We start from the raw sequence: 27,406 nt of genomic DNA on the forward strand, positions 1-27,406 counted from the left end.
GCCGGGGTGGGTGATGAAGGGAGGATACCTGCCCTGGGGCTGATGTGCTTCAGGCTGGCACCCTGCAGCCTGCAGACACCCTGACCCCGTTCCCTGGTTTCCAACTGGCCTGTCTGCATGGCCTGCAGAGCCCCTCCGAGCAGGCCCACGGCCCCTCCTTCTGACTTAGGAGCGAGGAGATGACACTTAATGCCACCTCTCTCAAAGCCTCTCTGTGACCTCGGGGCCGCGAAGCCATGGGAAACGGGGACCGAGGCTTAACAGAGCAGGTCAGGACTCCGCGCTGGCACCACGCTGGCTCCTCTGACCTGTCTTGGGTCTCAGGGCGCCCGACTACACCCACAGGCTCTCCGAGCGTTTCCAGTGGGGCCCCTCCGTGCCCTGTGAGGGAGCCTATCTGCTGAGGGGGTTCCCTTCCTCCACCCTCCTGTCCCCTGGGAGCCCTCCTTCCCACGCCCGTCGCCAGGCCCCTCAGAAGCCCTGCTCTCAGTGGCACCCACCACCTCCCCCGGGGACAGCCTGGCCGCCCTGCCAGCTGCGCCGGCCTCTGCTGGGGCTCCAGGGCACCCGTTAAGTGCACCCTGATTTCCGAGGGGCCCTGGTGGTGCCATGACGCTGCGAGGACCACACTTGAGGAGGAGCAGCCGGCCGCGGGCAGTGCTGCCCCCTCCCCTCCAGGCCAGTGTCTCCCTGGGGGCCTGGCTCAGAGGTAGCGGAGTCCCCCCCACAGGCTGCGTCTGGCAGCTTTATTTACTGCCTTTTTGGCAGGACCCCGTTTCTGTTTTGCTCAAACGGACCTCCTTCTGTAACTCACTGAAGCCCAGCTAAACAGTTCACACCCAGGTCAGCGCTTGAGACGTGCAGCCTGCGCCACTTCGGCTCTCTGGCTTCTCCTCAGGAACTTGTTTCCCCTGAACCTTGGAGGAGCCGAGGAAAAGGCAGGTCCTCTCCCTTTTCTTGCCAACGCGGGCAGGGGTCTAGTCCCCCGCAGCTGGCAGCGCCCAGGGCCCCGGGCCTGTCCGGGGCGCCGCCTCACCCGCAGCCACTGCGAACCGGAGCGAAGTCCCAATAGACGGCGGGCCGAGTCTCTCCGGACCCACGCGCACCGGCACCTGCTTCGCGCAGGCACCGGCCCTCCCGCCCCAGGCGCCGCCTCTGGCCACGAGTGACCCTCCTCGCGGGTCCGTTTCTGAGCGCCCCGCAGGTGGGCCGTTTAGGGATCACGGGGGGGCGGGGGGGGTCAGGGTCTCCAGAGCGACGCACGCGGGGGGGGGGGGGCAGGCGCCCCGGCCCTTGGCTGCTCTCAGCTGCCACCCGGGGCTGCGGACACGCGAGGGGAGGGGAGGGGAGGGGGGAGGAGGGGGGCGGGCTCGGGCTCCTCCCCTCCCCCTCCCCCTCTCCCCCTCCGGCCCCCGCCCGGACCTTTACCCCCTTTCCCTTCCCCCGCCCCTCCTCCTCCCCCGGCCCCGCCCTCCGCAGCGCGACCTCCGCGCCGTCCCCTCCCCCCTTACTCCTGACCCTCTGCCCTCCCCGCCCTCCTGCCTCTGCCCTCTTAACCCTCCCCCCAGCTCCCCTCTCCCTTCCCTCCCTTCTCCCTCCCCTCCCCAGGCCGAGGAGGAGGAGGGGCATCAGCGCGGGCACCTGCGGGCGGAGGACGAGGACGCGGGGAGGACGGTCCTACGGCCGGGCAGGTGGGTGGGGGCGGGCAGGGTGGCTGGGCGGAGGGCGGGGGTGGGCAGGCGAAGGCGGGGAAGGGGGAGGAGGAGGACGACGGAGTCGGGCGGGAGCGCGCGAACTCGGTCCCGGAGGCCCATCGCGGTCTGGGTGGCTCTGATCGCCTCCCGCCCGGCCCGCGCCCCCGCCCCACGTGCTACCCCAGAGAGCCCGGGGGACGCCGGCACCAGGCATCGGAGCGGGGGCGCCGCCCGTGGGTGTCCGTGACCCACCGGGCCGGAGCGCGGGCTCCACGTGCAGGAAGCCCCCCCCACTATTGTCACTGGCCGGGTCCCTCACACCTGGCCCTCTCCACCCGGGTCCCCTCCGCCCCTTCCAGAGCCACACCCCAGGGACCCTGAGCAGGTGCCGGACCGGTGTGGGGACAGGGGTGAGGGGGACAGCACAGGGCGCGTCCACACCTGAACCCTTACCTCCCTGGCGGCTGCAGGAGGCCTGGCAGCAGTCTGGCTGTTTTGCTTTTCAAAGGGCAGCGGAAAAGTACTCGGCAGTTTAAAAATAATGTCCTTTGCTCTTCAGCTCTAAGGGGTATTCTTGCCAGGTTTTGAGAATCAGCACTCGATTGCTCCCCTGGGGTCTAGACTCTTAACTGGGAGCCAGGCCAGGGTTGGGTCTCGAAGGAGGCTTTTTTCTGGAGCAAGTGCAGCCTCTTGACTTTCCAGGAAACAGCCCGACCAGGGCCACGTGGCCCCCTGCCCCTCACCGCTGCCTGCGGGCCTGGACAGGGAAGGGGTTAAGGTGACCCTGAGGCCCAGGCCGGATGTGTGGGAATGGCCGTGGGAGGCCCCAGGATGTGTGACACTGGGAGGGGCAGGGCTGCACCACGAAAATAGAAGTGCTGCTGGTGGTGCGGTGTCCCAGCCCCTCCCTCCCAGCGGGTGGGCAGGGAACCCCAGGGCCAGGTAGGTGAGGGGCTGCTGCCCTGGGGGAGGAGGGTCTTCTAGAACGCAGCTCCCAGGGGATGGCTGGCCCAAAGCTGGTCAGGGGGCCTGAGCTCTGAGCTCTGCCCCAGCCTCCTGGGATGGGCTGCAGCAGGAGAGACGGCCAGCCTGCCTCCTACCCCGGGAGGGTGCGCCCTCGTGGGCCTGGGCAGGGGCCTGGGTGCAGCTGTGGCCTCTGTGAACCTCAGCTCTGCCTCCTGCCAAAGGATGTAGCCTCCCCTGGGCCTGACAGCCGAGCTGTTGTAAAATCAAGGGATTCAGGTGAGAGGCTGCGGCGAGGGCAGAGGGCAGAGGGCCTTGGGCACCGGAAGCCTAGTTATGGCCTCCTGGTTGCGCTTCTCACTTGGGGGGGTGGGTGGAAGACTGGTTATGGTCTCCCCGGTACCGTTCCCACTTGGGGTGGAGGTCACAGGTGGACACTTAGTTATGGCACTTGGGGGGTGGGGGCGGACGACCCTTTCTCTGAGGAGTGATGGAGGCACGGTCTCCCACGGAGACCAGTGGGGCAGGGAGAGGACCGCAGCCAAACTTGTAAAGGTGATGGATTTGCGGGGCTCAGCGCACAGAGGGACCTGTGCCTGAGAGGCAGCGTGAAGTCCCGTCCTTCTCTTGAGTTTGCACCCCCTCGTGGATGGTTGCTGGGCTTCTGCTGAGCTCAGGTCACAACGGTAACCAGTGGTCCGAGCTCAGGCTTTGTGCAACTCCCCCTTTCAGAGGTTGGGACTCCCGTTGTGAAAACTGGAGGTTTCTATCTTTGAAGCAGCATCTTGACAACGCGAAGTGAAATCACAGTCACTTAGAAAGAAGAGCTTTCTGCTGATAGGTGTTTAAGTACTTTTTGTAAAATGGCAGAAAACCTGCAGTTGAAAGGGAGGGAGGAAACCGGAGTGTTTGGTGGGAAGGAACTGGCCCCACGTTCCCATCCGGGCATCTGGCCACCGGTTTCGTCCAGTAGTTATCCTAGGAGGCTCCAGGAGAGGGCGCTAGTGGGGCAGAGACAGGGAGGTACCTGCGAGCGGGTAGCCTCCTGTTCCCTTGTGTCACCCTCATCTGAGCTCACAGGACTCAGGCAAAGCCTTTACCTGGCAGGTGAGAGAACTGGCTGAGCCCTGGGTGGCCCCTGGTCCTGGCCAAGGAGGCCCGGGCTGCGTGGGGTGCCGCCGCCGCGGAGGCTCAGCCCGCTTCTGCAGCAGAGAAGCCAGTTGGCGGTGGGGGGCGGCGCAGGGCGTCTGAGTCTGCCCGCCGGGAGGGTGGGTGGCTGGGCGCGGGGCGCGGGGTGCCTGGACCGCCCAGCCGTGTGGAGGGTCGCGGTGCCTACACCACAGGTCCCAGCACTTCGCCTCGGGGGCAGCCGCATCCTGTTTCCTCGGCCTCCCAAGTAAACTGCTGCGGCCTTCCAGCCCCGGGAGGGTCCTGGACGTTCCGTGGAGAAACCAGTGGCCATCTGGAGCCGGACCTCTTGACTCTGTGGTCAGGGCCTCCCCATAGCCCCATCGGCTCCAGAGTCCCGGGAACCCCGTCCCGGCTGCTCGTCGGGCCCAGGCAGTGCGTGGCTTGGGGCTCGGCGTTCCGCCAGCCTCCAGAGCTCTCAGGTGAGCCGCGGGCAACGACAACCACGTGGGCCCGGGGTCTGGGCTTGTCCTCGGCGCGCTCAGGCCCCCCCCCCGCCCCCGCGAGGCAGCACGAGGCTGGAGAAATCCTCCGCAAGGCGTCTCAGGCCCCTTGGCGAGGCCGCTGCCTGGGCAGCTGGAGAAGTCAAATCACAGTGGAAGCTGGGGGCCCCCCTCCCCAGGCCCCTGGCAGCTCGGCTCTGGGTGGGAGGCTGAGCCCGGGAGGGGCGGCCTGGACCTCGTCCTCTGAAGCGGGGACCTCGCGTTCCTGCCAGGGCAGCTGAAGGACACGTTTCTGCTGCCTTTCAGAGCAACTCACGCGGAGCAGCCTTGGATCTTGCACTTGTGTTTGAGCCCCAGTGACCACTGATCCCCGTGGGACGGCCTTCTTGCTGGCGGCAGGCCTGCCCCAGAGCCCAGGGACAGCGTGGCCCTGGGGACGAAGTGAAGGCAGACACAGCAGGCCTTTTCTCTTCCTTCGGGATGTTTGCGTTCACAGTTAACCTGCCCCTGTTGGAACTTCTGAGTAGAGTTTGGAAGAAAAGAGGATGGGGTGGGGGGGTTGCTTTTGTTTTTAGCCAAGGAAATCTTTCTTCCTACTTTCAAATGTCCAAACTAGAATGAAGCCACCGGAAGTCTGTCACTCTGGGTCAGACTGTGCTCCGTGTCGGCGCCTTCTGGATCGCCCGTCTGGCCGGGTTTCTTGGAAACATGGGGCAGGACCAGGGACCAGGGCTGAGGTCCTGCTGGAGGAGAGGGTGTGGGGTGTGGCTCCTTCTCTCCTGTCACCTGGAAGGTCCCTGTCCCAGGGTTATGCAAGCGAGTTTGCTAAAACATTGCAAAGGCCTGCAGACGTGCCCGGGAAGGTGACCTGGAGATGGGCGCGGGTCACGGCACCTCACTGGCCGGCGGCGGCAGCGTTGATAAAAGCGAAGGAGGTGGCGTGGACGCCAACAGGCTGGGCGGTCTCGGCAGGAGCGTGGGGGGAGAAGATGCCATCTCTTCTAGTCACCTTGAGCCCCCGAGCCTTTGGGACCTGAATTGTGTGTCCCGCCCTGCGCAGCCCCTTCCTCCTGGGGGGGGTGGTCGAGGCCCCGAGCACATCGGAGCCGCTCCCCAGGGGCTGCGAGCGAGGACGGGCCCGGCGGCCACCTGCGTGAACAGTGCTGAGCTCAGGCATTGCGTGGCCAGGGGCTCCGGGCTGACCGGACACCGAGGGGCTTCAGCGAAGGGAGAGAGGGAAAGGCATGGAAACAGGAGGGCCTCTGGGGCCGGCGGCCAGGCGTGGCCAGAGGCAGGACGCGCGAGCCCGCGTGGACAGAGCAGCGGCCAGAGGCAGCCCATCCCGGACGAAGGAGGTGCCTCTTTGTCGTTAAGGACAGGGCCCGGCCGGCTCCTAGGCCCCGGGGGCGCTAATGAGCCAAACACGTGCCCAAGGACCGAGTCCTGAAAGGAGACCTTGGCAACCAACCGCCCACCGGAGGCGACCATTGGCCCGGCAGCCGACGCCACGCGGCCTCGGTTTGAAATAGAGTCACGAGCGGTCTCTTTGAATCCCCGATCGCTTCCAAAACTTGACTTAAGTTTCTTTGCCAGGTTTTCACTGGCGGCATCCGCCGCGCAGGTTTGCTCTGGAGCTGGGCCGACGCCGCTTTACCTGGAGGCCGGGGCTCTTCTTCGGCCACCCTGGTGCCGCACGTCTGCCAGTTCAGTGAAGTCGACGGTGACATTAAAACCGGCAGAACCAGTTGCCTGTAATCCTTGCAGCTGGAGCCCACGTGTCAAGGGGGAAATCTGGGTTTTCTGGGCCGAAGCAGCAGAAGTCAGGAGCGCTTCGCTAGCGCAGCGCTTTATTCCGCCTCACGGGCACGAAGGAAGGTTGCTGGTTCAGCTGCGCATCGACGCAGCAGAGATGCGTTGAGAATGAACTGAATTTTAAACGCACCGCATCCACTTCAGAATAAACAGCGCCAAAGGCCCTCTTAGTGATTCGGGTTTTGTTCAAAGAATCGTCGCGGGTGTCCTTGGGCCGTGAGACCTCATGTTCCTTTTAAAATCTGTTTTTCACTCTGCAGACTCATGTTTGACTGTTGGAGGTTCATCCTGTGCCAGAAAGCTGGAGGTGACACCTGTCCTCCTGAACAAGGGTCCAGGGAGCCCAGAGAGGAGGAAAGTGGTCCTCAGGTGGATGTTTCTGACGTCATCAGGCTTGTCCAGGACCGGGGGGGCGGGACGCCCATGTCCACAGGTAGGCGGCCTTCGCCTTTGGGTCCGTAAGCTGTTCTGGTTGCTCCTCTGGTCCTTGTGGGAGACCGACGGCTCTTAGACCTGGGGGACTGTTTACCCCTGGCTCCCGGGTGCCCGCAGGGGCGGCCGGGTCCGGCTGGCTCCCACCACGTGTGGTGGGTGGTGAGTCTCTGGATGTTGGTCGTTTGGCTTCCTGGCGGCAGACCCGTGAGCTTGGCTCTGGGGTGGGATCAGGAGAAACGTGTTTGGGTCTCAGGGGAGCACAGTACACCCGAGTCCCTGTTCCCAACCTCGCCCTGGGTCCTCGCCCTGGTGCTTGAATCTGATGCCCCGTCAGATTGAGGTGCTGACCGAGTGTGTGCCCGGGCCCCAGGACATGCTGGCAGCGCACGCCGCCCTCCTCAGAGCTCAGCCTGACCCTCACCTGGCCCGGGACGCTGTCTGCCTGTCCCTGGTCACCTGAGAGCTTGCCCCTCACATACTGGGGAAGCGGCTGGCTCCCCGTTCCTACCTTTGCCTGCGTTTAAGTGCCTGTTGCCGTCCCTTCCCAAGCCGGGAAGCGGTTGCCCCTGGGCCAGGCGAGTGCGTGCAGGGACGCCCAAGGACAGGCGTGAGACCCAAGACCTCTGTGCTGTGTCCCCAGGCCGCCTGCTCAGGCTGTGTCCAGGGCTCTGGCCGGCCACAGGCACCTGGGGCGGGGGATGGTCACTGCAGCACCTTGGGAACCCAGTCCTGCCCAGCCTGCTTGTGCAGAAGGTGCCCAGCCTGCCGGCGGGGGCGGCGTCTGGTCCCCAAGGTTCTGAGCTGAGCTCGGCTGGTGGCCCTTGTGCGCGTGAAGACGCTTGGCTGTTTGACCGGCCGGGGGTCCTGCATTCCCAGGCTGATGGCCCTTCCGGCGTCGAGTGGTTTTGTGGTTCGGGCAGGTGATTTTTGCATGTCCATCATTGGAGCCTGCTGCCCACAGGGGCTGGTGCCCTCAGGGCCGTCCTTCCAGGGCCCGTCCCTTCCCGCTGTTGCCGCCTTTCCTGGGAAAGAAGCGAGGAGAGAGCCCAGGTGGGGCGGGGCTGCAAGGCCCCTAAGGGTCCGCTGGAGCCCTTTGACCTCTGACCTGCAGGGCACCCCCCGACCCCATGAGGCCTCCGGCCCCCACCTCAGCTTGTTGGTGGAAGATTGTCACGTCAGCTCCAAGGCTTGAAGCCTGGTCCCCCTCCCGGCAGGGGGTGAGGGGCTGCGGTAGGGGAGACCCCCACCCCGAGCCTCCCCCACCATCCCCACCCCAGGGCCTCCCCCCATCACCCCCTGGCCCCCCACCCTGTGTCCCGCTCGTCGCCCTGGGTCCTGATGCTCCTGAGCGGCTTTAGACACTCTCTGGGATGTGACATCTGATTGTGTCAAAACTTAAGTTTTTGAAACCACTCCGATTTTGAGTGTGGAAAAACGCACGTCACATGAAATTGACCACTTTGCTTTTGAGTGTGGGGTTCGGTGGCTCGAAGTACATTCAGGCTGTGGCACTGCTGTCGCCACCATCACCTCGGAACTTCTTCACCTTCCGGCACTGAGGCTCTGCCCCATCAGCCCCCAGCTCCCGCCCCCAGCCCCCGCCCCACTCTGCAGTTTTTGTATTGAAATGCCACTTTCATAATACCAAAAATGTTAGGAACCGTGGTTTTGCTTTGGGAAAAAAAATGTTTTGAAAAAATAGAAAGCCAGAGTTCCCGCCGTGGCTCAGTGGTTAACGAACCCGACTAGCATCCACGAGGTTCGATCCCTCGCCTCGCTCAGTGGGTTAAGGATCGGAGTTGCCATGAGCTGTGGTGTAGGTCGCAGACGCAGCTCGGGTCCCGCGTTGCTGTGGCTCTGGTGGAGGCCAGTGGCTACGGCTCCGATTCGACCCCTAGCCTGGGAACCTCCACATGCCGCAGGAGCGGCCCTAGAAAAGACCAAAAAAGAAAGAAAGGAAAAAATAGAAAGCCTATAAACTTCGAATTCTGATTGTAATTATTATTATGTCCGTTTTCCTTGGTCTGCATTTGTAGTCTTGCTTTGGCGGCTTTAAAATCTGACTTTGACGCTCGGCCGGGCGGCCTTTCAGTCACTCTTGGGAACAGCATTCGCTCGTTCTGCCGGCCTCCACTGCAGCCCTAAGCGCAGTTTTTCATGGGTTGCATTAAGTAGACCGTGAAATAAATTCGAGATGCCGTACTCCGCTTCTCCACGCTCCACAAGACGCACGGCCCGGAGTTTCTCTATTTCGTTTCTCCTCCTTGGATGTCGAGGCGTGGCTGACTCTGCGTCTTTGATAACTGTTTCTCCTTCTCATAAACAAACAGACCCACCAGGTAATTTTATGTTATGGCCCCAGCATCTGAGGTCGCTGTCGTAAGTTCTGCCACCTCTCCTGACCTGTCCGTCCCCTGTGCAGTCAGGACCTTGTCTGTCTTCTGAGGTTGGAGGCGGGAAGGAGGTCCCCGTACTGGACAGCCGGGTGTTTGAGGGAAGGGTCTGGCCAGCACGCCCAGCGGACTTGCCAGCCTGCAGGGGCAAGCGCCGGGATTTGTGCTCTGGGCAGCGGGGACAGTTTTGAGGTTATCTGAGAGAAGCGTGCTCCCTGGGGAGGCAGAACACAAAAGAAAGCTTCACCCAGCAAGCCCCTGTGCCAGCAGCACATGGGTGTGGCCGCCTGTGCATGTGGCCAGTTCAGGACACCCCCGGGCACCGTGACTCTTGGGCTGAGCTGGTCCCTGGTGTAGGTAACAGATGACCTGATCCTGCAGCCAGCGGGTTGGAGACTCAGGACCAGTGCCTGCAGGGGAGATGCCCTGAGTACAGGCAGCTGTTACCCCGGGGCTGGCTCACGCTGGGGGGGCGTGGGGGGTGGCAGCCTCACCCTGGGAGGGAAGCAGCCTCATCCTGGGGGGGGGGGCGAACTCAGTGGATGGAGGGACAGAGGAGCCCCACCCAGGCTGAGGGACATGGCGCCGTGTGCACGGCCTCTGCTCTGACAGGTACAAAGGGGGACTCACCTGCCAGCAGATGTCAGGAGATGGGGGGAGGCCCAGGTGCCTCACAGCAAAGCAGATAAACCAGAAGCTGACCTGGGGGCAAACCTGACAGTTTGCAGGAAATACTGGGAACAGGCCACGTTGAAGGCCGCGGCCCAGGACCGGCAAACGCCAGACCGGGGGCGCTTTACGGGACCAACACGTGAACTGCAAGAGAAGAAGGAGCTGGAGAAGAACCTGAGATCAGAGGAGCCAGAAACAGCAGGTGTGCGGGGACTTCCCGGGTCCCCGCCCAAACGCACCTTTGTCGACGGGACCTTGAGTCCGCAGAGCTGTCCCTGCGTCATGGCGCCCGAGCGGCCCACGTCCAGCGTGTTTGGAGGAGGTGGTGTCTGGGTTCGCCTTAGGTCTCACGTGGCGGCGTTTAGGCGGTGGGGGGTCGCAGGAAGGATGTGGATGTGACAAGAGAGGCCCACTCTTTGCAGACGTGTGGTCAGAGGAGGGTCGGGGCTCCAGGCAGGTGTTCGCAGGTGGGGAGCAAAGCTGATCAGGGAAGGAAGCCGAGCCAACTTCCTCTGTTGACAGTTAACGACGAGGCGAGAGTGAGTGTTCGCCTGTGGAACGTGTTTAGAGGCCTCTCCCGGCTTTACCGTTGAGGATGGTGGGAACAGTGTGTGTTTTTCTTGGGGCGTCACCCTCGGGGCAGGGTCGCTGAGTCCTGGAGGGTCACAGGCCTGATGCTGCAGCTCGAGGGGCCAGCTCACGCCCTGGGCCCCGGCTGCCCTCACACCGCCCCCCCCACTTTGGCCCCCCGAGACGTCAACCCCCACCTTATGAACAGGCCGACCTTCCCCACGGGCCCCTGGCAGCCCCCGACTTCTCAGTCCGGGGTGTTGATGGGCCTTTGGAAAGTGTGACCAGTTTCCTGGCCCCAGACACATGCGTGTTTGTTTCCCAACAAATACCGGCTTTGGGCCACGTGACAGGGTCACAGCAGCGGGTGGAGGCCCTGCGTCATCCCCGCCCCCAAGGTGCCTGGGTTACAGTCCTGAAGCCAGCACCTCCAGTCGTGGCCTTATTTGGGATCGGGCTGTTGCAGGTGTAGTTAGGAAGGATGAGGTCTTGCTGGGGCGGGCTGGTTCTGACCCAGGATGGCCGGTGTCCACATAAAAGCGGCCACCAGACAGGCTCGCAGGGAAAAAGCGCAGCGCAGGTGTGTGTGAAGACGCAGGAGAGACCCCGGGACGCTCCCACCAGCCGAGGACGCCAGGAGCCCCCAGGGACAGACCCTCCCCCATGGCCTCAAAAGGGAGCAGCAGCGTCTGACCCGGGACCGCTGGCTCTGCACTGCGAGGAAGCGGTGCGTCGTCTGTGGACCTGTGTTAACAGCGGCCACGGGACACGCGTGGTTCTCCTGTCGGCATCTGCCTCTTGATGCAGTGAACAAGCTTTTGGGGAAAGCCTCTGATCTGGGGCTGTTTGTTTGGAGGAAGATGGTTTTGGGGGAAAAGTACCAACAGGAAGGGGTGGGATTTATTTACCGGTGGCGGAAAGTTCATGGACATTTTGTCGTTTACCTCAAACTGATAAAAGATTTCTCCCCATCTGAAAACAATCTGAAATGTGTGGTTCAAAAATGTGTGCTTCAGCTGCTCTAGGAAACAACTTCTTAGGTGTCTCTCGCAAAGGACGGACGCAGGACCCTGATTGCACCTGGAGGTTCCTGTGTTTCTAAAGTTAACTCTTCAAAACTCCAGTTAAGAAGGCTCAAAGGAGTCGAGGAGAACAGCAGGGGACGTGCCCTGTGACAGCCGTTGTCTTGGGCAGGAATGCAGACTATTTTCCTGACACCCTGTTGGATAATCTCACAGAGGCAGTGGCTGTAAAAACCAGCGGCCTTGTGTCCACGGTGGGGGGGTGTCTTGGAGGAAAGGGGCTTTGTTTGGTTTTAAAGGGAAACGGCCACTCTCCTGACCTCAGCTCTGTCGTCCTGGTGTCCACTGTTAGGGTGAGACACCCACCTCTGGTGTGGCTTATGCAACAGCCAGGTCACGCGTCGCACACACTGACGAGCCCGCCTCCTCGCTGGCGGGAGCCCCGTGGGGGTCTTCCTGGAGCAGGGGTCCCTGGGCCTCAGTGGAAGCCGAAAGCTGGAGCCCCGATTGGGGGCCGGAGATCCAGCCCCTCTATGAGGACAGAAGGAGCCACAAGCACAGAAATGACAAAGTGTCAGCAGCCTCAGCGTCTAAGAAAGAAAAATCACGCACGTGGAAGAAAGAAAAGTGTCACCACTGAGTTTCAGTTTCTAGGTGCATCTGCGAATGTCAGTGAACAGCAGGTAGAGAATTTGTTTTACGCTCTGAGGAAAGTAAGGTCAAGTCATGTCATTTGAGGGGCTGCACCCGGGAGCCGGGCGGGAGGAGCAGGCGAAGATCGGCGGGGTCCGGGGGCTTTCGCAGCCCCAGCAGTGCCGAGAGCGACCGCTCTGGCCTCTGTCTGCTTGATGCCGGCAGCGCTGAGTTGTGACCACCGGAAAGGTCTCCTGCCGCTGTCTGGTGCCCCAGGTTGGTGGCAAAATCACCCCCAGGCTCTGATAAGAGATGAGCCCCCAAAGCAACCTGGCTGTGCAGGGCGGGTGGCGTTGCCGAACTAGGGCCTCACGCCTGCACCCGGGGACCCCGGCCCGGAGCCCACCAGAGGCTGCGTGGGCGAGCTCCCAGCCGGGGTGGGACTACCAGACAGCCTACGACCGCCTGCGACAGAGCTTCCCTTGCAGGCCACCCGCAGCTGACTTGCAGGTCTGTCAGGTCCCTTAGGCAAAGATGTCGTGGCCGGCTGTCTCACATTAAGCGTTACAAGCACTTCGAAAGCTCATGGTACCCTTCCCCATAGATCCCGAAGCTCTTGGGTTCCCACCGTGAGCGACTCGTGGATTATTTTGACACCATTACAGAGGCTGTCGCAGGTCAGTTTCCTGATTGTCTATCTGGGGCGCAGAATGTCCTTGGTGACCTGCCTCCCACTGACCACCAGGCGGTTGCCATGGACACTGGCATCTCGCGGGCGCCAGGGGATCCGCTGGCCTCCAGGGCCGGCGCTGCCCGTGGTCCGCTGTGGGTGGGGTTCCTGATGTCCCCGTGTGTCTGTCGACGCTAGGTCGGCTCTCAGGGGTTCGGGCAACGTGAAGTAGCCTGACTTATTATGACTTTGAAACCTGTGTGCTAGTATCTGAACATGCAAACAGCAAAGGGAGTTCCCGTCGTGGCGCAGCGGAAACGAATCCGACCAGGAACCATGAGGTTGCGGGTTCAATCCCTGGCCTTGCTCAGTGGGTTAAGGATCTGGCGTTGCTGTGAGCTGTGGTGTGGGGTCGCAGACGCGGCTACAGCTCGGATTAGACCCCTAGGCTGGGAACCTCCATATGCCGCGGGTGTGGCCCTAAAAGGACAAAAGACAAGGAAAAAAAAGAAAAGAAAACAGCAGAAATGCTGCTTGGTCATGTGTAAAATGCAGGGTTTCTGGGCTCGGAGACGTGCACTTGGATCGTCCCTACTCGACGTCCCAAGGGTGCAGGACAGACGGTGCTGGGTGCGGTTGTCCCCTGCAGGACAACCTGAAGCTCCAGTCCCCCGGCCGCACAACCTGCACACGCCAGCAGGTGGTGCTGCTGAGCCGGCCAGGCTGGACCCCTGCGTCCCTCCCTGTTGGCGAAGGGAAAGTCGGCTGGAGGCTGTGGCCTCTCAGGATGATGGGCCACTTCAGGCCAGTGCAGTTTGGCCCTTTGGCCCAGGGCCGCCAAGCCTGGCGGACCTCGGGCAGGCCTCGGGGACTGGCTTGTGCACAGCGCGGGAGTCACGCAGGTGAGATGACCTGCAGGCCGGCCTCCAGGTTGCTGCACCGGAAGCAGGAGGGAGTGACTGGTGGGGAGCTTGACCCTGTCCAGGGAGGGCTGGGGTGTGTGTGGATTGTCTGGTTCGCCATTGACTTTATTTTCCCTAACGGCGCTATTTGGGTGTAACTTGTGGACGCTCAGGCTTAGAGACGTTGCGGGTTCGGTTCCAGGCCAAGGACAGTAAAGCACCACCTCTATCAGGCGAGTCGCAGGCGTGTGTTGGCTTCCTGGTACGTGTTCAAGTTACGTTCACGCTATGCTCTAGTCTGTTGAGTGCAGGTAGCATTATATCAAAAAAAAAAAATACGTAATTCAATTTAAAAATGCCTTACTGCTGAAAAATGCCAGCCCTCCCCCGACAGCCCAGGGCGGCCACAGACCTTCACGCTGTAAAAACGCAGTATCTGCAGAGCGCAGTGACATGAGTGTGCCTGTTCGTCACTCCTCACCCTCTCACGGCCGTCACTGGTTGTTCGTAACTCCGAGGTGGCAGCCCCACCACCATCTGATTCTAGACCTTTCTTTTCTCCAAAAGAAACCCCCACCCGTGGGCTTTCACTCCGCCCCTCCGCATCCCCTGCAGCCGCTGACCTGCCTTCCTCCCTGTGGCTCTGACTGTTCTGGACGTTTCTTATCTGAGGAATCCCACACGCAGACCTGTGTCTGGCTTCTTCCCCTTGGCGTGTTCTTGGCGTGGGGGGGTGTTGGGTGGGCGTGTTCTCAGGGAGGGTTTGTGTTCTCAGTGGGTTCGTGTTCTGGGGGGTTGGGGGGGCGTGTTCTCAGGGGGGCGCGTCCTCAGGGGGTGTGTTGAGCGCGTCCATGAGCCTGCATGGCTGGGCCTCGCTTTCCCGTCAGCAGGTGGGTGTTTGGGTTTTTTCTGCGTCTCAGCTGCGGTGGGCACGGAGGCTCACCCGTTGGCTGTGCCTTCGCCGCTCTCAGGCGTGGACCGGGGTGGGGGGGCTGCCATCACGTCGCCCCCAGCAGCCACCCCTGTCGCCTCCGGCACCTCTCCGTGCCTGCCCAGCCGCCCTGCCGGGAGGGAGGAGGTGTCTCCTGTGGTCTGAAGTGCTTTTTCCTCCTGACCCACGAGTTTGCCAGGGCATGGGCTGGAGGCTTCCTCAAGGTCAAGGGCCCCTTTTATGTGGGAAACTGAGAGGCTGCCCCCTCGGTTGTCTCAAGAGTTTTCCTGACTGAACTCACTCGGGCCAGGGTGAGGAGCGCATCAGAGCCCAGTGAGTCAGAGGATGCTTTTCCCTGACCTAACTTTAAAGATGAACCCACGAAAGCCCACGTCCGGGAAGGTGGAGCAGGCCATTCCAGGTCCCACCAAGCAACCCCTCTGAGCTTCACACGTGACAGAGGTAACATGATTCCAAGGAGGAGACCAGCCAGGGACCCCAGGGCCCGGGAAGACACAGCGGCAGGTCCCGGGTCTTCTTCCTCAGGAACTGCAGGTCAGAGCTGGAGGGACCAGCAGCCAGAAACACCAGCAGGAAAAAACCTCAGAAAAGCCCCCACCAAAGCCTGCTCTTGCCGCCAAAGCCAGAAAAGGAAGGACAGAAACTTCTGGATGATGCCTACTCTGCCCCAGCCAGACACCACGGGAAAACTGCGGCCCCCACTCTGGCTCCGAAGGCCGTGGAGCCTAGACCCCTCCCTGAGAAGCGGCCTGGGCGCTGCTGTGGTCTCGGGGTGGCAGAGACCAACTTCCACCCACCGGGTGGTGACGAGCCCCATGCCGACACTTGAGGTTGGCGGAGCCCACATAGGGGGGACCGCGTGAGAGGACCACGTGGGCAGACAGTGTGTGGGGACCTCGTGGGCCCTGGACGCCCTCCCCGCTGTGGGACTCAGAAGCAGCCTAGTGGATCCAGGACTTTCATCACCCCCCCGGGGGACGAGGCCACCCCACCACAGTCATGGTGGGAACACTTGGGGAACAGAGCAGGACACCCCAAACCCTCCCGGCCTAGCGGGTAGCCAGGACCCCTACCCTCTGCCCCAGCTGTCGGCGGGGCCCTGAGCATCAGTGGCGGGAACCCGGCTCTGTCCCCTCCCTGCCCCCCCCCCGGGGCACCCGAGGAATCCAGCCAGAACAGCAGGTTTTTAAAATACAGTCTCGTAACATGATACGAAAACGTTCACGTTTCCACTGAAAACCAGTCTCATCAGGAACCAGGAAAATCGCAAGCTCTGTGAAAAACAGCAGATGCAACAGAGAGGAGAGGGCTGGCAACCCCGTCTGGCACGGGGCTGAAGCAGCCACCACGGACGCGTCCCCAAGCGATGGTAGACCTGCTTTAAAAAGGAAAGCGATTCGACCCCTGGCCTGGGAACCTCCACATGCCGCAGGAGCGGCCCAAGAAATGGCAAAAAGACAAAAAAAAATAAAAAAATTAAAAGGAAAGCGAAAACAAGACAGCTCAGCCACGAAGTAGGAGAAGAAAATGAAATTTCAGAAACGAAAACTCAGTCACTGAAGTAAAACGTCTCCATCAAATAGAAGGACCTGGGGCCTCAGCAGCCGAAGAGCGAAGAGCAGGCGGTCCAGCCAGAAAACAGGAAGCAGGTGAGCAGCGCGTGCTGCCGGCGGTGCAGCCCCGCCAGGTGGCGAGTGGCTGCAGATCTGCCCCTCACCTGGCAGGGCGGTGGCACTAGAGGATGGCAGCGCCCGGTGCCCAGCGCTGGCGAGGATGCTGAGAAGCTGGGCGTCTGCGCTGCTGCTGGGGCTCCAGGCGTCTGGAACCGACCGCCAGTGTCTTTTCAAACGGACCTGCAGCTCTCCTCCGACCGGGCAGTGGCACTGCTGGGCGTTTATCCCAGAGAAAGGAAAACCCATTCGCACAAATCCGCGTGCATCAGTGTTCAGATTCGTTTTATTCAGAGGAGCCAGAATCTGGAGAGGGTGGATGGTCAGAAAAGGCTGTGGTCCCTCTACTCCGGGGACGCGAACTGCTCGTCAAGCAGGTTCACGAAACCCCCGGGCGCGTCCCGGAGTCAGGCTGAGTGAGGGCCAATCCCATGAGGTTATGAGCATTTAGAGAACATTCTTGAAGTGACGACTCTATGGAGGTGGAGGACAGACGCCTGCTCGCCAGGGTTCAGGAGGGGGTGGGGGAGGCGGGTGTCCGGGAGGGGACCGTGTGGTGATGGGGAGGCCTGAGTGTGGCTGTGTTGGCGTCCGTGTCTGAGTTGTGACATCCTGCTGTCGTTCTGCACCTTGTATCGTTGGGGTGGGGGGAGAAACCTCTCTGGATTATTTCTTATAGCTGCCCGTGACTCTGTGTTGTCTTTTTAAAAAAGGAAATTAATCCCCAGCCCTCTTTACTCACTGCCAGGAAGCTCCCACACACGTGCTGCATTGGAAGGGCTCTGCCAAGGTGCGGCGTCGTGCTTGAAGTGGGAAGGAGGGAGGGAGCCTTCCTTTCAGGTAGCTTTGACCTTGACTGGCTTAAAATAAGGATTCGCTGCAGAGTTGCATGTCCCCAGAGTTACTTTTTTTTTTTTTTTTACCATTTCTTGGGCTGCACTCACGGCACATGGAGGTTCCCAGGCTAGGGGTCGAATCGGAGCTGTAGCCACTGGCCTACGCCAGAGCCACAGCAACGCGGGATCCGAGCTGCGTCTGCAACCTACACCACAGCTCACAGCAACGCCGGGTCCTTAACCCACTGAGCGAGGCCAGGGCTCGAACCTGCAACCTCATGGTTCCTAGTCGGATTTGTTAACCACTGCGCCACAACGGGAACTCCCGACCTTCATGCTTAAGTAGATGTCCAGGTAGGTTAACCCAGTTTCAGTGACCTTGATGGTGCGCTTGGAAAACACTGCCTCTAAGTTAAGGCTTGAATAAATGACATTTCTGAGATTGGATCGGGTGCGTGTGTAAACAGTCGGCACCAGACAAAGGAGGAGGAGGCCCCGCGATTCCAAGGCCACGGCCACTGCTCCCATGGGAGCCTCGGCAGGGGCTGGGCGTGAGCCCCCTGCCCTCCCCGCCCTCCCCCGCTGCCCCACGGTGGTCGGTGCTGCTGGTGTCACTTGGTGCGTTTCACATACACACCGGCCTCCGGGTTTGTTTCCTGGAGGGCTCGGCCATGAGGCGCTTCCTGCGTCGTCTTTTCCTGCCGGGTCCCTGGGGAGAGACGTGAGGAAGCCCGTTTTCCTCAGGACGCCTCTCCCGCGTCCCAGCCCAGAGGCTCTGGGCCCAGGGACCCGGGTCCTGCAGAACCTGCGCCCGAGCCCCTCCTCCGGGCCGTTTCTGTTTTGCGGATTTGGGGTGCGGAGAATCGGAAAACGTAGGCTAAAATCAAATTTAAATGTATTACTATTAATTTTCTAAACAAAGGAATAAACCCACTTCCTAATTACAGCTTGGCGCGTCCTCCAGTGTTTGTGGTTTTGGACCAAAGTCCTGCAGCGCCGGAGTGTAAACAGCCGTCTGCCCGCCCCGCCTGGTGCCGCTCAGAAAAGGCCCCTTATCGGTCCCATCGCAGCCCTATTGTTAGCGGCTTCCTCTCCACTCAAACGTCCCATCCACCTCCAGGGAGAGCCCGGCAGGCGACAGTTACACGCAGGTCTGGGGCGCAGCTTGTGTCCTGAGGAGCAGCTGACCCCTGGCGGGCGGAGGGGCCTCGGTGCCAGGGGGGTGGAGGGTGGGGTTCAGGATCTGCCCAGCGCCCAGGCTGAGAGCTCTGCTCCGTGCACGTAAAACCATGTCAGGGCAGGGCTCACGCGTTCTTACCACAGTGAAGGGGCCACAGGGAGCTCGGTGTGAGGGCTGTGCCTGTCCCCACGCGCTCACGTCATGCGGACTCGGCGCTGAACTCATTAATGGTGCGGTTCGAGCATCTCAGCCGTGTCCCCGGTTAAGCCGTTTAAAAAGGGAATGTGTGAGGCGGTCCCGCCTGGCGCAGTGGGTTAAGAACCTGACTGCGGTGGCTCAAGTTGCTGCAGGGGCGGGGGTTCCATGCCCAGCCTGGCGCAGTGGGTTCAAGGATCCAGCATTGACCTAAGTCGCGGCTGTGGCTCGGATTCAGTCCTTGGCCCAGGCACCTCCGTAGGCTGTGGGCGTGGCTGTTAAAAATGTTTAAAAACTAGAAAAGGAAAAGCGAAGTAAGAGAGCAAACACTGAAACGCTGTTGGTGGAGCCTCTTTAATTGTCACCCTTCCTCCGACCCTCCTGATCCGCCGGCCTCATCTGGAATCCACAGAGGCCGCGTGGAGGCTGGTCCCCTCTGACCACCGTTCTCCGTGGCCTGAGCCTCTCCCCGCGTTGCCCACCCCCAGACTCTGGTTTGGGGGAGCTGGGCCTCAGGAGGGGGGTGCCAGGCTCCTGGGTCTGTGTGCTGCTGCAGGTCGGGCACCCAGCTTTGCTCGTATCTGCCGGCTTGTGTGAGGAGGTGGTCCTGGGACCCGTAGAGCTGCGCTGTGTCACACCCACTGGGACCTCTGTGCCTGCCGAGCCAGCGCCGTCTGGGGGCCTTGCTTCCTCAGACCTCGGCATCAAGGGGACACGGCCATGACCTGGGCCTCGGACATGGAGGCTCAGACACGCGCTGGATAAATGGACCCACAGGCAACCTTGCATCCCTGCCGGGCCTCGCCACCATGGGTCAGGGGAGCCCAGGGCCCCTAGGACACCCTGAACCCGGGGACACGGCCAGCAGCGTGTCCTGGCTTTTGTGGCTGACTATGGGTATTACACGCTTGTTAATGTGGACACGGTGGGTACCACGTGCCAGGCGCTGCTCTAACCATGTCCACGTATTTAACCCTCAGAACGACCCAGGGATGGAAGAGCATTGCGGGCCCCATTTACAGACGGGGAGACCGAGGCAGGGTGTGAGCAGTGATTTCTCCAAGTCACCCACCTGGAAGTAGCCAAGCTGGGACTTGAGCCAGGTAGCTGACTCTGGGACCCAGCCCCTGCCCCACGCTGCCAGGCGGAGTCTCCACAGGGCCGTTCCCGTCCCTGCAGCCCTTCCAGCGCGCGACTTTCTGTGGGGAGGGTCCCTCTGGAGGCCCGGATCCAGGCTCGAGTCTGGGGTGGCCCACACACCCTGACGTGTGGGCCTCCGGGGGCACAGGCAGGCGAGCCCCAGGGCCTCGGAGAATGAAACCAAGTCGAGCTCCAGAACTGAGCTGGACACGGCCTCGCGTCCCAGCCGGGGCCCCGCCAGGCCCTCCGAGTGTGTGCATGGTCTCACCCGGTTTCTTAGAAGGGATCTGAGATGAAGGAACGCAGCCGATGCTGCAGCCTTTTGATCCGTTTTCCTCCTTCCAGGGGGCACGGTTACCGGGGCGAATGAACAGCCAAACACAGGCGCGGGGTCGTGCCGCTGGCGCTGTGCCCTGACCCCGAGGGTCGGAGTCGCTGCTCTGATGGGAGGTTCTGTCCTGAGACCCTGAACTGAGGTTCCCGTGACGAGAGGAGAGCATTCAGCATTTTGCCTTTTAGAACTGCCACGTCTCTGCCCGTGCTTCCAGACACGCACCCCAAAGCCCGAGGGTGCATCACAGCTGCTTACGAGTCTGTAACGCCCTTGTTAGACCCTGGTCACCTGCCTACGTGCGTGGGGCCGCGTGACAGCCGCGAGTGACCTGGGCGTCGACTGTCCTCCGGCTGCCTGAGCACGTTCCTTGCACAGTGTCTGTGGCTATTGGGCTGGAGAAGGTGGCACCCAGGTGAGGTGGGGCAGGTGTGTCGGGACCAGGGCTCCTGGGAAGCCAGGCGTGCTGAGCCTAAAGCCTCAGCCCACCTCATGGCTCTGACGGCGGGCGCATGTCCATCGAAACAGGACACCTGACACTTAAGGAGTTTTCCTTAAGTGCCTGGCTTGTCTGCTGGGCTCTCGTTTTCTGTGCTTTTGTGTGACATCTGGGGATTTTGTCAGCTCCCAGGTGGGTGGATCCTGCCATCCTCACACCAGGCAGCCTGGTCACACTGCCCTTCGGGGACCTTATGGAAGCATCGCGCTCGGGTTCCTTCTCTCACCCTCGGCAGCCGAGTGACACAGGCCTCGTGACAGCCGCTGTCCCAGGGGACGGAGCAAAGAGGACCTGTGGTCCAGGAAAACGCAGCAGTGACCCCAGGCACCAACGGGCTGGCCGCAGGCTGAGAGCTGGGACTGAGGGGCTGCTCTGCTGCTGGGGGCTCTGCTCCCGGCCCTGGGCGCCTTGCTCCGAGCTCCGGCTCTGGCGGGTGTGGCCATGCCCATGGCACGCAAGTTCCCAGGCCAGGGATTGAACCCGCCAGCCCACCAGGGAACTCCCCCGGTGACTTTTTGAGTCCTGAACTTGTCTATTATTTTTTGTCCTTAAAGTAGCTGCAGTTCAGGAGTTCCCTGGTGACGCAGCAGGTTAAGGATCTGGCATTGTCACTGCTGTGGCATGGGTTCAGTCCCTGGCGTGGGGAATGGTAGGCGTGGCCAAAAAAAAAAAAAAAAAAAAAAAAAAAGCCTCACTTGAATTTCCCAGGCTCAGTTCTGGTTTTAGAGTCAGGAGTCAGTGTCCCCCTCCCTCCCAGCCCGGGGCTCCCTCTTCCCTCCCCAGGATCTCCCTGGGTGGGCCAGGCCTCCCATTGGGGCCCCACTTCTAGCCGAGCTGGTGGCTGCCCTCCCCTGGAGCTTCTGCACCAACCCCGGCCATGAGGTCCCTGCCCCCATTTCGCCATTTGCCCGTGTGCCCTGCCGCGTGGCCCCGCCACGTGGCTGCGACATGCTGGCTCATCCACAGGCTGCCCGTGTGGCCCCGTTCGCCTCGTGTCTGGGAGCCCTGCTGTGCAGAGCATGTCTCTGCAACGGGGCTGTGTGACCCCTGGACGCTGTCACAGCCTCATGTCCGTGTCCGAGGGATGTGCCCACCGCCGAGCCCGTGCCATCCCCTTGGGGCTTGCGTTCTTGTTGGCGGTCAGCCCACGTGGAGTGAGCCCCATAGGGGCCGGGACCCCCACCTGCTCAGCGCTCTCCCGGAGTCAGCACCCAGGGGGACGTTGCCCACGAGAGGCGGGTGTGTCCTGAGGCCCCCAAGGGCCCCAGTATGTCCTTGTCAAAAGGCCGCTGGCCCTGCGCCCCAGCTCACAGGCAAGGCTCTCTGTCCAAGGCCGTGGCTTTTTTCCGGGCGTCCTTTCCAAGCCTCGCCCTGTTCCCTGCCCCCGCACGGGACAGGACGCCCAAGAGGCAGCTGCACCGGGCCTGGCGGCTCCCGTTACCTCCCCAAGGCCCCACCTGTCTCTGGAGGGTGGCTCTGGGCCACCGGCTTCTCAGAGACCAACTTGCACACCCTGCAGCTCTCCTGTTCTCACCTTCCTTTCAGGGCGGACTTTCCGGAACGGTCGCTAAGAGGATGTGTTTGGTATCCAGGGATAACGTTACTTCTGCCTCCCCACCTGGGCGCCGCTGCCTCTGCATTCCAGGATGGGCCCCTGCGCCTGGGCCACGTGGGCCAAGATTCTGGTGCCATGGGAGGCTTGGGACCATACCTGTCTCTTTTTCAACCGTAAGGGACTGGGGGCACGACATTCTCCTGAATACATGATGTTTCTCTAAAGCTAACATTTATTTTTATTTTTAAAAGTTATTTATTTTGGCTGCACCTGCGGCACCTGGATGTTCCAGGGCCAGGGATCAAACCCACGCCACAGTCGTGACCTGCACCACAGCTGCAGCAACGCCAGATCCTTAGCCCACTGCACCACAGGGGAACATCCCAAACACTTGCTTTTAGGTCTGTGTTTATAGGCTTTGAAGTTTGAATCCTGCTTCTGCCACCTTACCAGCTGTGTGACCTTGTGCAAGTTACTGGACCTCTCTGTGCCTTAGTCTATAAAACAAGGTAGCACTAATGCCTGCCTCCTAGATCCTTGGGGAGGTTAAATCAGTTCACACTGTGTAAAGTGCTCAGGAGGCCCCTGGTACCCAGCAGGCGCTCAATAGTTCTGAGTGGGATTGTCATGATTGCCGTACTTTGGGCGACATTATATGGTTTTTAGCAAGATAGCACCACGTGTGCTGAAACTTAAGGAGCGAGAAGAGGTTCATTGTAGACCGGGTGAGAGGAGGAAGGTCAGAGGGGTTGGCTCTCGGGATTGTGGAGGCCGGCAAGTCCCAAGTCTGCAGGCTGGGGCCCCTGGAAGAGCTGACCCTGCGGCCAAGTCCGAGGGCGTCTGGAGGCAGAATTCCCTCTTCCTCGGGACCCTCAGTCTCTCCCTCTTCAACTGATCGGACGAGGCCCACCCGCAGCGGGAGGGCGGTCGGCTTCACTCAGAGTGTGCTGATCTGCAGGTGAATTATGGCTCCAGATCCCCTCAAATTACATCTGGGTGGTTTGAGCAAACACCCGGGCACTGAGGCCAGCAGCCTCCGCCCTGAAGCAGCGCTGGACTTAGCGGCTTGGTCCCAGAAATGCACCAGCAGAGAGGCTTCAGGGAACAGAACGGATGACACGGGGTCGAGGGAGGGAGGCTGGGAGGGAGTGGGGGCAGCCGACTGATGAAGGGAACCGGAGTTGGTGAGCGCGGCACTGCCGGAAGTTTCGCCCTTTCCTTCGTTTTGGTTTTGGTTTAACGATGGGCTGGACTCTGACAGTGATTCTCAGGGTGCAGCCCACTTTGAGCACCTGGGATCCTGCTACGAATGCACATTCCCGGGACCCCTGGACTCCTGATGGGAACCCAGGGGGCGGGGGGCGCTGGCCCTCTGGGGTGAACAAGCCCTGGGGGGGATTCCAGTGCAGCTCAAGTTTGAGCACTACCTGGGGCCTGAAGAGGGGGCGGCCAGGCACAGGGGAGCTGTAGTGCCTGGGAGACAGGCGGCTCGCCCAGGTGTGTCTGCCAAGACCCCAGGGGATGTGGCCTGGGGCCAGTTTGACTGAAGACAAGTGTGGCTGTTGTTGCCCTTGGACCCGCGTGAAGGCAGGTGCACCCCTGCACTTTGGGGGCGCAGGCCAGGTGACCGAAGTCGGAGGTAGAGGTCGCAGTGGGGAGGGTGGGAGGTTGCCTGGGCTCGCCGGCCGCGGGCACAGCTGGGGTTTGCTTCAGGTGCAGCAGCCCAGGGCATGTGTCCACAGGGACAGGCCCACCGTCTGCCCTGCGGTCACACCGTTGGGACACCCCCCACCCCCCGCTTCGGGCTCCCCTTCGGACCACACAAAACTGCTGGCATTCAGTGGGTATTGATGTAGGAGGGAAAGGCAGCCAGTTCTTGGTTTTACCCCCACTCTCCACGGGCGGCCGTCACCTCCACATCGTGCAGCCGTTGGTCTGCGTTTGTCTGGGGGGCTCTGAGCTCTGGTGCCGACGCTGTTCTTCTCCCCCCCCCCCACCGTCATCCCAGCCTGCTGGGTGCTGACAGACACCCCCCAGGACCTGAGCAGGGTCCACCCGGGGTGCCTGCTTGAATTTCCCAAACCACCTGGGGAACTGTGTCCTCCTGAAACACTTCTGTAAACCCAACGGCAAAGGCTGGCCAGACCCCCCGCAAGGACAGGCCCCTCAGGGGGCACAGGCTGTTCTCGCGGGTCGGGGGATGTGGCCGCCATGGCTGTGCACACGCATGACTGGCATCCGCGGGGCGCCGAGGTGTCGAATGTGCTGGTGGCTTCGTGCCAACCCTGGTGAGGTCGCAGGGCCCCAGCCTGGGCGCGCGCTTACTCCTGCGCCTGGCGGCGCCGCGGGGGGAGTGGCTGGTGCACCGCCGCCACCTGCGGACCCACCGACCCCCTCCCCGGGGCGGCCCGGCGACATGCGGCGGCGCGGGCAGGGCGTGCTCGGCTGCTGCAGCCTCTGCACCTGCCCCGGGGCGGCTGGAGGTAAGGGCGGCGGGCACCCACCCTCTCCCCCGGCTCCCCCTTCCTCTCCCAGGAGGGAGGGCGCAGGACTGGGCTGGAGGGGCGAGCGGCGCCGGTCCTCCGCGGCCAGGGGGATGGAAGCGCTGCAAGCCGAGGTCCCCGCGGAGGAATCTGACCCGCTGCCAGATGGCCGCGGAGGTGCACTCGCCCAGCGCCCTGGTCACCGCAGGGGTGCGCACACGGGCCGGTCACCCGCACTCTGGGCTCCCAGGTGACCGCGGGGGGTGCACTGGCGGGGCTCCCAGGTGGCCGCAGGGACGCACCGGGCGCGTGCAGCTTCCGCTTCCGCCAGGCAGCCCCCACCCCCACCCCACGCAGGGCGCGCCCCCTCGGCGGGGCTCGGGGACCAATCCTGGGAAGGCTGCGCTGCCGGGCCCCCTCCCCACGGCTACCCCACCCTAAAGCACCTCTGGTGCGGAGGAAAGCGGGGCTGCAGGACCATCCCGCGCGCAGCCGGAGGATGAGGTTCTGGCTGAGAAATGAAGAGATGGCCCTGGAGGAAATGGTGCAGCGATTAAACGCCGTTTCCAGGCGCACTGGTAGGAGGAGCTGCTGCCCTTGAAGCCTGCGATCTTGAGCTTGACATGTGCTGAATCTAGGGAGATGCGTGTCATTTCGGAGTGGCCGCCGCGTTTCTTTTCCTAAGCAGAAGGATGGCGTTGGCCAGGCAGCTGCCAGGCTCCCTGGCCGGTCAGCATGAGCCCGTTTGGCCTGGGGAGGTGAACAGAATTGCAGATTGGTGAGCTTTCTGGGAGACCCCAGGTTTGTACGTGGAGCCTTGTCTGAAATCTGCTCGGCCTGCATTTCGGCTGCATGTGCGGTGGCTGCAGTGGAGAAAGCCAGAAAGCGTGCGCGTTTGTGGATGTGGAAAACAACGCACGCCCGGGGCTTTTTGAGCTGGTGTGGGGCTGGTGGAACGTCAGAAGCGCATTTGAGAAGGGAGAATCCGGATGTATCCGGTAGCTCTTTTCTCCAGATAGAATTTAAACGTTCGAAAGTGGTCCATGCAGGGCGGGAGGATGGCGTGACTGGCGTGCGTTTTCCGTGCTAACCAAAGGATGACTCGCACTAAGCTTTGCGGGCAGTTCCAGCGGGGCCTGCACTGGCCAAGCCAGGCACCTGCATTCGGCTGGTCCCTTAGGAGGCTTTCGTGCTGTGTGCGCAGGGCACCTCGGCCTGGGCCGGTTTTCCTCGAAATGGAGGGAAGCAGTCTGATGTCACTGAACACGGGTGGCCAGGGTCTTGCCTGATGTTGCTGTGCTGTGTTACGGGCCATCAGCTCGTTGTCTAAGTGAGACTCAGATTAGCTTTGGCCGGTACGTGCGTTAGCCGTGAGGGCCCCTCCCATCTCTCTTCTAAGTGTGAGCCCCCAGCAGCTTCTGAGAGCAAAGCAGTGACTCAGTCAGTGTCAACATACCGTGTGTGATGGTCTCACCAAGACTTTGGGAGACATTCAGTTTCCATGGTGATTTCTGTGGTTAAAGCTACTGGATTTATGGTAGATTTATGGCTCAAAATCGAATAAACCCATTTTATACCATCTGGCCCTTGTTCTTAGGAAGGTGGCTCTGTTTTCTGCAGCTCCAGTCACGTTTTGCTTGGTGCAGGATGTGGCGTGAGGCTGAGGACCGGGGAGCGCCTGCCGGGGGGAGGGTACACCCCATGCCCTCTGCGCTGGCGGAGGAGGTGACAGAGCAGTGGGAACTGCTCCAAAGAGTGATGTCATCCCTGGGTTTTGGGGACGGAGGCTCCTTCCTGAGCAGGGAGCTGCGTCTGCAATTTGAATGGTGAGCAGGCTGCCTCCCGGGGGCAGGAAGGCACCGGCCACCCACCGAATCGTGTGGCAGGCCAGGCCCTGTGTGGACCACGGTCTCGCTCTCAGCGGCAACCCTCGTGCGTGTCCTCCGACGTGTCTGCCAGGATTTCACCCAGCCTCTGAAATCCAGGGGACCGACGCACGGCTGGGCTGGGGCGAGGCTCCCTGCTTCCTCCCATCACCACTGCTTCCTCCCCCCTTCAGCTCAGGCCCACTTTTCACTCAGGCAGCTCCGGAGGCTGGGCGACATGGTGCTGGCTGTGTGTCACGAGGTGTTGACACACTGCTGCCCGCTGAGCGTGGGCGGCCGCACAGGCTCCTATGGGGATGGGGTGCAGGTCACGGAGACCACCCATCTCTGATCCACATCCGTCCTCAGAAGAAGCCTCGTCTGTGGCTGAATGGCTTCTGCCTGGCGGTCACAGTGGCCACCGGGACGTGGGTCTGCTTGCTGGCGTCGTGCTTCAGGCAGGGCTGCGGAGCTGAGGGTTTGCGGGGCTGCTTCAGGGCCCAGAGCCGGCCCCCCTGCACCCCACCCCGGGCCAGCAGTGTCTTACCTCCGTCTGCTGTCTGGATGCGCTGCCGCCTGGGTTTAGCTTCAGGTTCAGTGCTGACCCTACTCCTCCCGGACACGCGTGATCTGGCTTAGGTGCCTCTGGAGGGTAAAGCTCGCTGCCCGTGGGGTCTGTGATTCTGCATCTGTTGACCTTGAAAATTTAAATCCCCTGTACTCTCGAGTCACAAGGCCGGGAGCCCGCTCCAGCGGCCAAGGTGCCCCCTCTACGTGGTACGGCTCCTTTGCCAACATTTTCATAATTTTGGTTTTGTCCCTAGATTTGCAGTAAGTGGTGAAAGAGCGGGAAATACTTGAGAGACAAAGGCCGACGGGTCTAGTGAGCACTCGCAAAGGCAGGAGAGCAGCGCCTCAAGCTAGAGCACCTGTATCCTCGGAGGGGTCATCACAGCTTCCGGGGGGGGGGGCAGGGCCTGGGAATTCGCATTTTCAAGTTCTCAGATGAAGCAGAAGGTGCTAGTCCAGGAACAAAACTTGGAGAACCACTCAGTGGAAGAATCTGTAAATCTGGTGTCACCTTCTCCCCTGATTGACCTTGAGGGAAATACTAACTCCTGGTATGGAGCGATGGGTGGGTGGACGAGGATGGACGGGAGGATCGAGGGACGGGTGGGTGGGTGGTGGGTGGGTAGAGGGAGGGATGGGTGGGTGGGCGAGGATGGACGGGAGGATGGAGGGATGGGTGGGTGGATGGAGGGGTGGGTAGCTGGAGGGATGGAGGGGTGGGTGGATTCAGTGG

The 27,406-nt window shown here is 61.7% G+C and overlaps 1 protein-coding gene across 11 annotated transcripts in view; it reads left to right on the forward strand.

Moving 5' to 3' along the window:
• Positions 1,082-27,406, forward strand: part of MCF2L (MCF.2 cell line derived transforming sequence like) — a 97,971-nt gene continuing 71,646 nt past the window's right edge. The window contains exons 1-3 of one of the 11 annotated variants that reach the window (XM_021065972.1): positions 1,082-1,204; positions 1,609-1,691; positions 6,361-6,533. In XM_021065972.1, the coding sequence (XP_020921631.1) occupies positions 6,365-6,533 (169 nt within the window). In that variant the 5' untranslated portion in view covers positions 1,082-1,204; positions 1,609-1,691; positions 6,361-6,364. Of the gene's footprint in view, positions 1,205-1,557; positions 1,692-2,533; positions 2,637-2,677; positions 2,937-3,112; positions 3,765-6,360; positions 6,534-23,967; positions 24,239-24,638; positions 24,817-24,843; positions 25,040-27,406 lie in introns of those variants that run through there. The other 10 variants (XM_021065959.1, XM_021065954.1, XM_021065955.1 and 7 more) reach the window with 10 other exon arrangements.

The sequence above is a fragment of the Sus scrofa genome, chromosome 11 (assembly GCF_000003025.6).
Source record: "Sus scrofa isolate TJ Tabasco breed Duroc chromosome 11, Sscrofa11.1, whole genome shotgun sequence".
NCBI classification, from domain to species: Eukaryota; Metazoa; Chordata; class Mammalia; order Artiodactyla; family Suidae; genus Sus; species Sus scrofa.